We start from the raw sequence: 14075 nt of genomic DNA on the forward strand, positions 1-14075 counted from the left end.
AAGCAAGCATATTCACCAATTTAATTTCATCTGTTTTTTCACACTTCAATTTTGAATTAAACCTCAAATTTAATAGATTAAAGCATAATCTAATCTAGCACTAACTAAAATAACTATTTTAATCCCATAACCACTCACGCTTAATCATAATTGAAAAATAAATTTTGAAGTCTGCATGGGAAAAAAAAAATCAGGCAAATTGCTTATTCTTAAACTGAAATTTAAGAGAGACACTTTGTATCTTGATTACTTTAAAATGTTCTTTATTTCATTAAATAGCTCCAGAAAAAACTCCCTTTAGATTTGTTTAAATGCTGATGCACATAATTTTTGTAAAAAAGTGTGAGAGGATAACAAAGCTAGAAACTTTAAATATGCCATTTATAAACCTTGAAATTATGCAAAGAAAATATACAGAGAATAAAATGAAAATGTTATCAGTATAAGGTATTTTCATAACAAAGATGGACACTACAAAATAATTAGTCTTAAGTCTTACAATCCTTTTTCTAGGGGATTGGGGAGGGAGGGAGGTTATGTATTGTGACAGACCCAGACCAGTGGGGTACAGGAGTCTGGTAGAGGGCAAATATACTGGTCACTGGGTAAGTAGTTTTCTGTTCCCTGAGTGACCAGAGCAGGGCCTGCACTAGAGTAATCAGGAACTTGCTAGAACCAATTAAGGCAGACAGGCTGATTAGATCACCTGCAGCCAATCAAGGCAGGCTAATCAGGGCACCTGGGTTTAAAAAGGAGCTCACTCCAGTCAGGTGGGGAGGAGCTAGAGGAGAGGAAGTGTGAGTGAGGAGCTAGGAGCAAGAGGCGCAAGGAGCTGAGAGTGAGAGGCTGTGCTGCTGGAGGACTAAGGAGTACAAGCATTATCAGACACCAGGAGGAAGGTCCTGTGGTGAGGATAAAGAAGGTGTTTGGAGGAGGCCATGAGGAAGTAGCCCAGGGAGTTGTAGCTGTCATGCAGCTGTTACAGGAGGCATTATAGACAGCTGCAATCCACAGGGCCCTGGACTGGAACCCAGAATAGAGGGCGGGCCTGGGTTCCCCCCAAACCTCCCAACTCAGACACAGGAGAAGTTGACTCAGACTGTGGGGAAGATCACTGAGGTGAGCAAATCTGCCAAATAAGCGCAGGACCCACCAAGGTAGAGGAGGAACTTTGTCACAGTATGTATTTTTGTTTTTTTTTAAATAACTACTCCCTTCTATGTTTCTCTTAGAATTCCAGGTCTAACTTCACAATTATTCTCCTTTAAAGCCTAAAAAAATTAAGATCTCCCAGAAGTTGTATCTGGAAGGAAACAAAGCATCAAGAGAAATTAATAAAGACTAAGATAATATAAAAAATTCTATAAAAATGTCTTCAGTGACTAAATGTTTCCTAAGGGCTGTTGCAATATGTAAATAATAAAGGGTTTAAAAAAATAAGAAATCCTTATCTACATTAACTGTATTTTGCTTCTCTGTAATTTTCAGATAATTGGGGATATGTGAACTGCTTCAACTACTGTTTCCTTCCCTTGTAGCCTTTATCCATTAAATTTAATCATATGGTTCAGGACTTCCATTATCTATTGTCATGCAACTGCTGTGCTTCAAAGAGTACATCATGCAATACATAAATGTGCACAAGATATGTAGGTCATATCTGTGACTGGGAGCTACTTTCACAAGAATCTCAACAGATCACTTATTTTCACATCATAGTCACTAAGATGTTTGAAAAACCACGATAACAACTACCTGCTGAACTCAATAAAGCACTCAGTAACAGTGCTGACCTTGAATACTGAATACAGTAAGTTCCATAATTACTTATGAACATTAACATCTAAAATTAAAACAAATAATCAAAATAAAATTTAGAAAAATAGTTGAAAACTTAGCTCTACATTAAAATGTCTTTCCGATTCAGAGGTTTAATATTTTTCTGTTTGAAAGAATATATTCTACTATTCCACTTTATCTGATTTTTAGTCTTCTTTTGGGATAAGCCAAGGAAGTATCGCTGTAACAGAAGCCAATTTCCATGACCAAGGAAGCCATGGAACGCCCCCACCATGAAATGTCAAGCTTCTGTACCTCATATACAGACAATATCTGAGTGGCTTTGATACTTTTGAGTGTTTCTTATATTAAAACTGCTTTGCAGGCTTTTCTTAGGTAAGTGACTCAATTTCAATTTAACACCAGAGACACACAAAATATAATAAATCAGCTGGCAAATAAAATACGAAATACCTAATAAGCTACTTCCCAAAAGGACACTTTCATTAGAGCTGACTATTGTTATGGATTCAATTTATCTAACACAATTATGTGAATGAACAGAGAATTTTATAATCTAGCTATCCAAAATTAATATTATTCATCAGATGTTGATAATTCTGGAAAGTGTACATAATACTGTTTGTTGGACTTTTGTGATGAAAACTGCGATTACATTTTAAGTAACTTACATTGTGTGCTTTTAGTATAAATAAGGACTATCTAGCTATTAATGGTTTTCATCTGCCAGATAGTTTTGTCATTCACCATACAAGCAGTCAAAATGTGCTAGTCCTTTGTTGAAGTGCTGTAATGTACTTATTTTTGTAAATAGGAGTAATTTGACTACAGTTATGGAAAGAATGAAAAAAACTACATACTATTCTACAAACGTTCTTTACGCAGTGTTGTGATCTAATTTTCTTGCATGCATGTTTTACTACTTCAAAGAGTATAGGAATGGACAGACAGTAGACTATTGTAAATTTTTCAAATGATAAAAATTTGGTTGTCGTATAGTCATTTTTCTTCCTCAGAAAGGAAGAGTAAAGACCATTTTAGGACCTGAACACTGGACAAACAATATTTTAATTGCAGATTATTAAAATAAACTTGAACTTATGTTGTAAGATCTCACCTGTTGTAAACTGCCCTTTTAACTTCTGAAATACAGGGTCTTGAGCTGTAGCCTGTGCTCTTCTAGCCAACGACTCTGAAGCTGCACTAGAAAACATAGTGGAGACATTTGACACATTCTCCAGTCCCACTCCAAAGGTACTGACCAACTTCTTGACAAAATTGAGTGTATGGGGAGTGATTTTGGCATCTGAAACTGCTCCACTTTTCTCAAAGGCAACTGAATAGCACTTTGCCAGGCCTTGCTGCAGCTGTCTAAGAACCTAATAAAAGAAAAAAGTATATGTTGTTAAGTCTTTTGATTTGACAGCAAATATACACTACTACTACAATGCAATGAAGTACTAGAATACAGCAAAACCAGAATACATTTCCTAATAGTAAAATTATCCTTTACAGTAACTCCTCACATAAAGTTGTCCCCATTAACATTGTTTCGTTGTTATGTTGCTGATCAATTAGGGAACATCCTCATTTAAAGTTGTGCAATGCTCCCTTCTAATGTTGTCTGGCAGCCGCCTGCTTTTTCCACTGCTTGCAGGAAGAGCAGCCAGTTGCAGCTAGCTGGTGGGGGCCTGGAACCAGGGTGGACCGCCAGTGTCCCTATCAGCTCCTCGTTCCCTTAAATTCTCTGTGCAGCAGCTGCCCAGCAGGCTAGCAATTGCAGCTGTCCCTCCCTCCCACTGCCATGTGCTGCTCCTGCCCTCTGCCTTGGAGCTGCTCCTCAAGACTCCTGCTTGCTGTGCAGGGGGGGAGGGGAGGAAGAAGGGGGCTAATGTCAGGGTTTCCCCCTCTCCCCTGCTCCTACACCCTGCTTACCCCATCTTCTATAGAGCAGGGGACACACACAACAGGGCTCAAGACAGAGGGAGCTTGCTAGCAGCTACAGTCTCAGCAAGCTGATCTAATTAACAAGGCAGTGTACTTAAAGGGGAAATGCTCATCTCTTTCTCTTACACACACAGTGTGTGTCTATGTCTCCAGTGCTCTCTCCCCTCTCTCCATTCCTGCTGCCTTGCGGAGTGTGAGTTAACCGTTGAGGGCTCAGCCAATTGCTAGTTCATTATTTAGCAGTAAGGCATTTCCTGGAAAATATTCCACCCTCTGACTCCTCCACCTCAACCAAGGTTCACAATCATCATCACTGCATACCAGTATTAAATTATTTGTTTAAAACAGAGAGAGAGAGAGAGAGAGAAAAAGAGAGAGAGAGAGCGTGCAAGCGAGCGCACACATGTGTATTTTATATATTAGTCTTTTGTCTGGTGAAAAAATTCCCTGGACCCTATCTCCCTCATTTACATTAATTCTTATGGGGAAATTGGATTCACTTAAAATCGTTTCACTTAAAGTCACATTTTTCAGGAACATAACTACAACATTAAGTGAGGAGTTACTGTACTTAAATCTAGATTATGAATCTTTTGAATCTTTCTGCTTCCAATTCAGTCACTGGAAGCAAGAGCTGGACCTTAAGTCAAAATACAGAAGAACTTTATTTGTAGTAGTGCCTGAGATGCTGTTTAGCAAAAGAATCATTAGATATTCAACATGGGCCTACTACTGACAGTTAAAGCGTTGAGTCTTTCCATTGAAAATTAGCAAATTATACAGATGTAGCAAATAAAGTGCATCACAAAATGTACTTTGTTCATTTGACAACTGTAATTCTCAGTATTCTGGAATACATTAATAAACATGAGGGGTTTTTCATAAAATAATGAAGTGTTAGTAATAGGAGACCTTATTAAAGCCTATGTTATTAAATCTTTTTTGAGTAGGGGTAAGAAAATCATTTTGGGAGGCAAGCACTAAAGTCGATAATCTGGGTCAAGCAAGTATTACACGAGCTGTATTTACTTTTCAAAATACACATATCCAATTTAATTTAAATTTAGTGCAGTAGCTCCCAATTCTACCTCACAAACCACATCTAGAGGGAAAAGCAAAGAAACATAATGCAAGAATGTAACGTGTCTCTTCCAATACAAGATTCAGCTGGAATCCTACAATTTGAAGAAATATTTATCACACTAATTATTTCAGAGAGTTTTCCACAGCACCTACATCACTTTTGAAAATATAGAAATAATTAAAAGTTCTGAAGGCAGAATTGTTAGTTATTTTTTAATCAGACTAGTTTATTGTGCTGCAGTTTACTAAACAAACTCTGTAGAAAATACTGTCAGATATGAAAAATAAATAGTCTAGAAACATATTATACATCTAAATTTGATTTGGTTTTTATGAATGTAAAGTAATTCCAAATAGTTATATTAAGTCCAAATACCTCTTCATGCCAATTCTCTCTGAACCAGACCATTTGATCTACAATGCCTTCCAGAGAAGACAAAAGCGTTGGATGCAGTTCTCGCTGCATATGCATAATTCGGCTGCAGCGCCACATAGGTGCAGTGGCTCTTATTGGCCCAGGATCTGATGCAGAATGAGATTGATTTCCTACCGAACTTGGCTGCTGTTGTCCAGAATCTGGAACAAAATCCAAACAGCATAGTTAACTTTCAGAGAATTATGAAACAGATGATTGCATGGTATTCAAAAAAATATACTGTCCTGAATTTGCTTCCAAGTTTCTATAATTCAGTGGAAGATTAAATCAAAATTGTTTAAAAAATAATTTTGCTGCAAATGATATTTCGTTGTTTCATAAAGATAAGAGCAAAATATACATTTTTTTAAAAATGAGCGAAGACTTGTACCTTTAATCTTTTTGCATTGATTTGTGCAATCCACTTCCTCTTAAAGTAAAAGGCAAAAATTAAGATATTCAATTCCTTTCTGCTTTGATGAAACCTCATAACATAATTGGAACAACAGGTGATCTAATAGCAACAGATATGAAATTTATCCTAAGGAACATCTCTTACTAAAGCTAAATTTCTTATACAAAGACCACTGAATGATGATATAATTAATCAGTGAATTTCAGGGTATAAGCTTGCAACTTACTAAATGATGAGACACGGTTTCAAATGCTACCATATGACTTAAGAGCACTGTTTATGAGCAGTGTTTAGAAGTTAAAAAGTATGAGGTAGAGTCAAGAGAAAAATGATCAGCTATTGATTATACATGCAGTGATATCATTATTAAGGCAGAACTTTGCATGAAGACCATCCATTATTGGAAATTAATGTAATGAAACCAATAAAAAGGCTGTATACAACTAATATCAAGAAATAAAATGTAATTTTAGTATTATTGTATGTGAACATTTCCCCTCTGTAGAGCTATACACCCAGGAAAATAAGATGTTACTTAAATACTGCCCTTTAACATGTATGCAGAAATTAAATACACTGACTCACAAGTGAAACGGGTGATTATCTAAACAATGCACTTATAACCAAAACCAGCAAAACAACTAGAACAAAAGGAAAGATTTAAATTGTTCAAATAGTTTTCTTGGGAGCTATTCTTGAGAGACTACATGGGCCAAAAGAACAACTAGGTGCTGTGGAATTACTTGATATGGTAATGCTTCACAGGGATGGTCCCTGAAAATACAGTGTGACAGCAAATTTGAGAGAGTATTTACAGAGGAAGTTAAATTTAAAGTAAAAATTTAGAGAGCATATATGGCAAAAAGTTTATCTTAAACACCAGCATGTGCACTGAAAGAACTATGTTCATCCAACAGGCAATGTGACCTATGCATCCAATCAAAACTAACTAAAAGTAAGGACAGCTTCCTGGTTAATATTGTGGACTGGGACTCCGGAGATTGGGTTCAGTTATTACTCTGACAGACATCCTGTGTGACTTTAGGTGACTTAACCCCTATGCCTCAGTTCTCCATTTGCAAACTCAGGATAACAGCATTTCTGTAAATCATAAGGGTTTTATGACGATAAATATCCATGAATGATTGTGCAGCTCTCTGATATTACAGTAATTTGACTGAATATAATGAATATATTCAGCAACATTGTAAGGTATTCATAGATACTTGCATACAGATATATGCTAAACCCAAACAAATTTACCATGAATTACTCCCTTAGCTCTAAGCATTGATAAATAGCTATCCTTCCTAGTGAACTTGATTTACTAGGAAGTCAGGGAATCCCCACTGGAGAGACAAAGGGCTGGTCTACACTACGCGGGAAAATCGATCTCAGATATGCAACTTCAGCTACATGAATAACGTAGCTGAAGTCGAAGTATCTAAGATCGAATTATTCACCGTCCTCATGGCACAGGATCGATGTCCACGGCTCCCCATGTCGACTCTGCAACTCCGTTCGGGTTGGTGGAGTTCTGGAATCGATATAAGCGCGTTCGAGGATCGATATATCACGTCTAGAAGAGACACGATACATCGATCCCCGAGCAATCAATTGCTACCCACCGATACGGCGGGTAGTGAAGACGTAGCCAAAGTTGCAGCTGCCAATTGAGCAGAGTGAGTTTTAGTACTAACTCACCACTTTTGTAACGCTCTCGTTGTTCTATCTTCAGTGTTAAATAGAGGGTCCTGATAGGAAAGTAGACAGCCTGGGGATAGACTCTTCCCACCTATTTGAATATAAACACAGAGGAAATAATATTCAGTATTTTGTTGGTTTACAAAGAGAATCTACAAAGAATATACAAAAGCTCAAGTATATACCTAATAAACAACTGCATTTCAATAATTCCCTGATTTATTTAGAATTTATCAGCAAAGCTCATTTCAACAACAAAATCCAAACAAAAAAAATAGAGGGTAGAGTCACAGAAAAGACACAGTGCATCTCTGCACACTGTAGTAAGCGATATCTAATTAGGATTCCCACTACTGTATTGCCTAATAAATCTGGAAACAGCATAATGCAAGAGTACCTGACCAGCTCAAAGATCTTACTCATGCACATAATAAAAGAAAAACAGACATAACACCACCAGTTAGTCTTTAAATTAGGCCACAATTCCCAATGCCACATGGTAGCTGGGCCCATTAAAGAGTAACCTTACTCCACATAATTGCAGCACTGAATGTGAAAAATAGCCACTTAATATAAAGGGACACTACTTTCACCAAACAAAGGCTTTATGGCTCCTACAGAAAACTGAGTACACATTAACATGAAGCTTTTGCCTTTAAATCTATAAACCTCAGTGCCCATTACATGAGCAGAACAATGTACCTAACTTGACCAAATGATGTAGGCAAGCATAAAATAAGGCAAAAAAGTTTCTCTCACCATATTTTTTTTCTTAAAAATATACTGTCCTTACATTTAAACGAGCAAGATATGTACAAATAATCTTAAAATGTCCGTATGTAACTGAACAGAGATTACTGACATGATGTATATACTTTCCATGGAGTCAATCCAGGAATAAATGATTTTATGAGAAGTTCATCTGTGGTAAATATCTCATTTCCAATTAAGTTCATTTTTTAACTTCTTCTGCAGCCTTAAGCCCACAAATCCATAATGCATTAAACTTGTATAACACCTTCCATCCTACAATCAGAAAAGGAAAAAATTTCAAAAGCATTTAAGTGACTTATGGACCTAAGCCCAATGACTTTCAATGGGACTTGAGGTCTTAAATCACCAAGCACTTTTGAAAATTTTACTAAAAAGAGCTTTATAAATACTGAGCCTCAACAAGCTGGTGAAATAGGTTTTATTCTAAGGCATCAATCCTCAGTACACAGCTGAACTCTTGTTTTGAAAGACATTGCCACCAAGATACAATGAAATCAGGATGCCCCCAAATATTCTGCTTCCTCAAGGCTGCAGGGGAGTCTGTCTCTCTTCTAAATCTCCATTTTATAGTAATTCTGCTATCTTACACTTCTTTTGAAAACACAGTAATTCTCTGTTAGTACCTTAAAATAGGTTGGGGCAAGGGCAAACGTACAGAGAGCGGGAGCACTACAAAAATGGAAAAAGGGAGTCACGAGAAAAGGGATGATTTTTCCCCTTTGCCAGCATCCAGGGGACTGAGGGGACATTGTAGCCTGGAGCAGCCTAGGCTACAACACAGCCAGCTATCATGACTTCATACATTAGCCTGCCTCTTAAAAGGGGTTTTCAATCATGTTAAGCTAACTTGATTGAGCTTGCACAATTGTAACACACATCAGGACAGGGCCTAGGTGGTTAAGAAAGGTACGCTTGACCATGAACAGCTAAGATATTTTAAACTGGTCTATACTAAGTGCTAACTCATTTTCAAAACACTAAACCATCACATTCTAAAACATGTTAACATGTTTACCTAAAACAAACAAACAAAAAACCCTCAAAACCATTCCTTCCCCCAACCACTTTTCTTCCTAGTCTAAACAGGATCCTAGTGTCAGTAACCACTTTTGCCCATTTCCTAAGGTGGGAATTAAGGGTGAGGTGGCACAATGATAGCTCAGTTTTGCATCCAGGGCCACAAGAATGGACACAACCCTCTTGTGAAGATTGCTGGACAGGCTACAAGAAAAAAAAAATCCCTTGACACCCATTTTACAGATTGGTAAACTGAGGCACATGGATTTAAGTGCTTTATCCAAGATTATACAGCAAATCACTGAAAGAGCTGAACCCATCAGTTTCGATTAAACTCCTCAAACCTCATTGTCACTTCTCCAATCATTTGCAATGCCATTTCTGAATAAAATTCCACATAGGCTTTGCTTATAATTCTTGCAGGGCTAGGTATTTTTTTTTAATTTTTTAACCAGATCTCAAACTACCTTGACTCCCCCCACAAAAAAAACCCAAAACCAAAACACAAACCCCACCAAAACAAGATTGCTTTTTAAATCACTTTAAAGCAAAACCAGAACAATTCTTCAATTCCTAATCCTGCATTATATGCATAATTTAACTGTGCATTTTCAAACATGGGCAATTATGTTCATAACAATGTAATACGGAGTACAACTCCAGAGGGAAAGTTGTAATGTTTTGTTGCAGACATAGTATACAATAGTAGTTTATTTAATCTTGTTTTATCAAAAATTCATTTTGAAATTAACATATCCTGCTTACATGGAAAAAATGGAGAAACATGTTCATACTTGTACACTCCATGAAATTTTGAAATCTTAACACTTCCTTCATTGTGCTTTAAAAATACTTACAGGACCTAATCTTACAAAAATACAATATGAACAACAAAGAAGTAGAAATTATCATCTGTACCATACATCCACCCTACCTGACTAATGAGGTTCAGAAGAAGCTTGCCCTCTGAGCCAACCAAGCATGTTAACAACTGTGGAATCCAAGCCAGCCATTGGATAGGTGGGACACCAATACAATACTTGTCTACTGCATCAGCTAGTGTGTTCTTCTCATCATCAAAACTCAGAAGCCAGAGAACCTAAAAGCAAAAAAAAGAAGCTTCAAGCTGAACTCGTATCTTTCCGATATTAAGTATTTTCAAAAGCTGATGTATGGAATCTGATTGCTAGTAATTTACATATGTCACCCATAAATAACTGTTTAGATTTCTAAATAATAACCAAAAAAAGTTACAGCAGAAGAAAGCCCTGCATAGCCAACCATATTACACAAAGCAAACTACAGTAAATGAAAAAACCTATCAAACTGTCATTTACAAAAGTGAATCTGCACAGTTTGTGGAATCCACACAATCATTAAAGAAATACGTCTATCGTATTTTATATTAGAGAACAAAGAACGTCCAAAAAAAGAAAACTTCAAAATGATACATCCTCAGAAATCCTTCAACTGTATGAATAAAGATTGGAGATGGAGGTACATTCTGCAAAATCATCAATTAGCTGATTTTATTTATGCAAATATATGCTAAGAGTATTAATTGAATAGAAACATTTTTGCTTATGGATATGTTAAACCCTCCATAGTGGCAACTGCATCCTCAAGAGATCAACCTGCAAACTACGTCCCCTTCACAACTGCATGAAATCAACTCCTCTTCCATTTGTCTTCTGAAGCAACTACAGACTCCATTTATATGGAAAAGTAAAATATTTAATATATTTTACATTATTTGCGATAAATAATATAGTTATTTTAATCTTTCATTTTACTATAAACGAAGAAAGATAGAAAGACAAAGACACGAAGAAAGAGGCACTCCCCCACAGAAATATAAGATGGTTACTCACCTTTGTAACTGTTGTTCTTCGAGATGTGTTGCTCACATCCATTCCAGTTAGGTGTGCGCGCCGCGCGTGCACGTTCGTCGGAAACTTTTTACCCTAGCAACTCCAGTGGGCCGGCAGGTCGCCCCCTGGAGTGGCGCCGCCATGGCGCTCGATATATACCCTTGCCGGCCCACCCGCTCCTCAGTTCCTTCTTGCCGGCTACTCCGACAGTGGGGAAGGAGGGCGGGTGTGGAATGGATGTGAGCAACACATCTCGAAGAACAACAGTTACAAAGGTGAGTAACCGTCTTTTCTTCTTCGAGTGATTGCTCACATCCATTCCAGTTAGGTGAATCCCAAGCCATACCTAGGCGGTGGGGTCGGAGTGAGAAGTCGCGGCATGGAGCACTGCAGATCCGAAGGCCGCGTCCTCTCTTGACTGCTGGACCAGGGCGTAGTGGGAAGCAAAGGTGTGGACCGATGACCAGGTCGCTGCCCGACAGATTTCCTGGATGGGCACATGGGCGAGGAAAGCCAGCGACGACGCCTGCGCCCTGGTAGAATGCGCAGTCACACGGCCCGTAGGGACGTGGGCCAAGTCATAGCAGGTCCTGATACAGGACGTTACCCATGAGGATAACCTCTGGGAGGAGATAGGAAGCCCCTTCATGCGGTCCGCTACTGCCACGAAAAGCTGGGGGGATTTGCGGAACGGTTTGGTCCTCTCCACATAGAACGCGAGAGCCCTACGGACATCAAGCGAGTGGAGCTGCTGCTCCCTGCCTGAAGAGTGAGGTTTCGGGAAAAAAACCGGGAGGAATATCTCTTGGTTGATGTGAAAGGTCGAGACTACCTTGGGGAGAAAGGCAGGGTGTGGCCTCAGCTGCACCTTATCTTTGTGGAAGACTGTATACGGGGGGTCTACCACAAGAGCCCGGAGTTCCGACACCCGCCTAGCTGAGGTGATAGCTACTAGAAAGGCAGTCTTCCAAGAGAGATAGAGTAGGGAGCAAGTAGCTAACGGCTCAAAGGGGGGCCCCATGAGCCGAGACAACACTAGGTTAAGATCCCAGGTTGGAGCAGGGAGTCGGACGTTAGGGTATAAACGTTCCAGCCCCTTCAGGAATCTAGACACCGTCGGGTGAGAAAAAACGGAGCGGCCATCCCCACCGGGGTGAAAGGTGGAGATAGCTGCCAGGTGGACCCGCAACGACGATATCGCCAGACCCTGTTGTTTGAGGGACCAAACATAGTCTAAGATATTGGCCACCGAAACTTCCATAGGGCGGAGACCTTTCTCCACGCACCAACAGGAGAAACGCTTCCACATGGCCGAGTATGTCGCTCTAGTGGAAGGCTTCCTGCTGCCCAAGAGAACCTCCCGTACCGGGGTGGAGCAGCGCAGTTCAGAACCGGTCAGCCACGCAGGAACCACGCCGCTAGGTGCAGCGACTGCAGGTCCGGGTGACAGAGAGTCCCGTGTTCCTGGGTGATCAGGTCCGGGTGAAGGGGCAGGGAAACTGGGTCGGCTATGGCCAGGTCCAGCAGCATGGGGTACCAATGTTGCCTGGGCCACGCCGGGGCTACCATGATCACGCGAGCCCTGTCCCTGCGCACCTTCAGAAGGACCCTGTGGACCAGTGGAAACGGGGGAAACGCATAGTACAAGTGGGTCGCCCACGGAATAAGGAAGGCATCCGCTATAGACCCGGGCTCCCTGCCCTGAAAGGAGCAGAACGCCTGGCACTTCTTGTTCCCTCCGGACGCGAAGAGGTCCACACGGGGATAACCCCACCTCTGGAAGATTGAGAGGGTGACGTCCAGGCGAAGGGACCACTCGTGTGATAGGAAGGATCTGCTCAGGCGATCTGCCAGCGTGTTCCGTACTCCGGGGAGGAAGGAAGCCGTGAGGCGAATGGAGTGGGCTACACAAAAGTCCCAGAGTCGCATCGCCTCGTGACATAGGGGAGAGGATCTGGTGCCGCCCTGCTTGTTGATATAGTACATGGTCGTCGTGTTGTCGGTAAACACCGCGACACAACGACCTTGAAGCTGGTGACAGAACGTTTGACAAGCAAGGCGGACCGCTCTCAACTCCCGCATGTTGATGTGCATCTTCACCTCCTGCAGGGACCACAGGCCCTGTGTTCTCAGGGTTCCCAGGTGGGCCCCTGTCATAAACAGATAGCTAAGGGTTAATGTCTCTTTCACCTGAAGCACCTGACCAGAGGACCAATCAGGAAACCGGATTTTTTCAACTCTGGGTGGAGGGAATTGTGTGTCTGAGTCTTTTGTCTGTCTTCCTGCTTTCTCTGAGCTTTGGAGAAGTAGTTTCTACTTTCTAGTCTTCTGTTTCTAAGTGTAAGGACAAAGAGATCAGAGAGTAAGTTATATGGTTTCTTTTCTTTGGTATTTGCATGAATATAAGTGCTGGAGTGCTTTGATTTGTATTCTTTTTGAATAAGGCTGTTTATTCAATATTCTTTTAAGCAATTGACCCTGTATTGTATCATCTTAATACAGAGAGCCCATTTGTATGTATTTTTCTTTCTTTTTATATAAAGCTTTCTTTTAAGACCGGTTGGAGTTTTTCTTTACTTCAGGGAAATTGAGTCTGTACTCACCAGGGAATTGGTGGGAGGAAGAAATCGGGGAGATCTGTGTGTTGGATTTGCTAGCCTGATTTTGCATTCCCTCTGGGGGAATAGGAAAGTACTTTTTGTTTCCAGGACGGGGAACAGAGAGGGGGAGTCACTCTGTGTAGTTTCACAGAGCTTGTGTCTGTGTATCTCTCCAGGAGCACCTGGAGGGAGGAAGGGAAAAAGGATTATTTCCCTTGGTTGTGAGACTCAAGGGATTTGGGTCTTGGGGTCCCCAGGGAAGGTTTTTTCAGAGGGACCAGAGTGCCCCAAAACACTCTAATTTTTTTTGGGTGGTGGCAGCAAGTACCAGGTCCAAGCTGGTAACTAAGCTTGGAGGTTTTCATGCTAACCCCCATATTTTGGACGCTAAGGTCCAAATCTGGGACTAAGGTTATGATAGCCCCCCAGCCGAGATCTGAGGCATCCGT

At 40.3% G+C, this 14075-nt stretch overlaps 1 protein-coding gene across 9 annotated transcripts in view; it reads right to left on the reverse strand.

Annotated features, from left to right (window-relative positions):
• The window catches only part of TRRAP (transformation/transcription domain associated protein), a 170009-nt gene that overhangs the window by 33862 nt on the left and 122072 nt on the right, over positions 1-14075 (reverse strand). For all 9 annotated transcript variants that reach the window (XM_050966696.1, XM_050966695.1, XM_050966694.1 and 6 more), the window contains 4 exons: positions 10090-10254; positions 7365-7455; positions 5207-5406; positions 2918-3179 (listed from right to left, as the gene is read on the reverse strand). In XM_050966696.1, the coding sequence (XP_050822653.1) occupies positions 2918-3179; positions 5207-5406; positions 7365-7455; positions 10090-10254 (718 nt within the window). The remainder of the gene's footprint in view (positions 1-2917; positions 3180-5206; positions 5407-7364; positions 7456-10089; positions 10255-14075) is intronic.

Source organism: Gopherus flavomarginatus, chromosome 9, assembly GCF_025201925.1.
Source record: "Gopherus flavomarginatus isolate rGopFla2 chromosome 9, rGopFla2.mat.asm, whole genome shotgun sequence".
In the NCBI taxonomy this organism is placed as follows: Eukaryota; Metazoa; Chordata; order Testudines; family Testudinidae; genus Gopherus; species Gopherus flavomarginatus.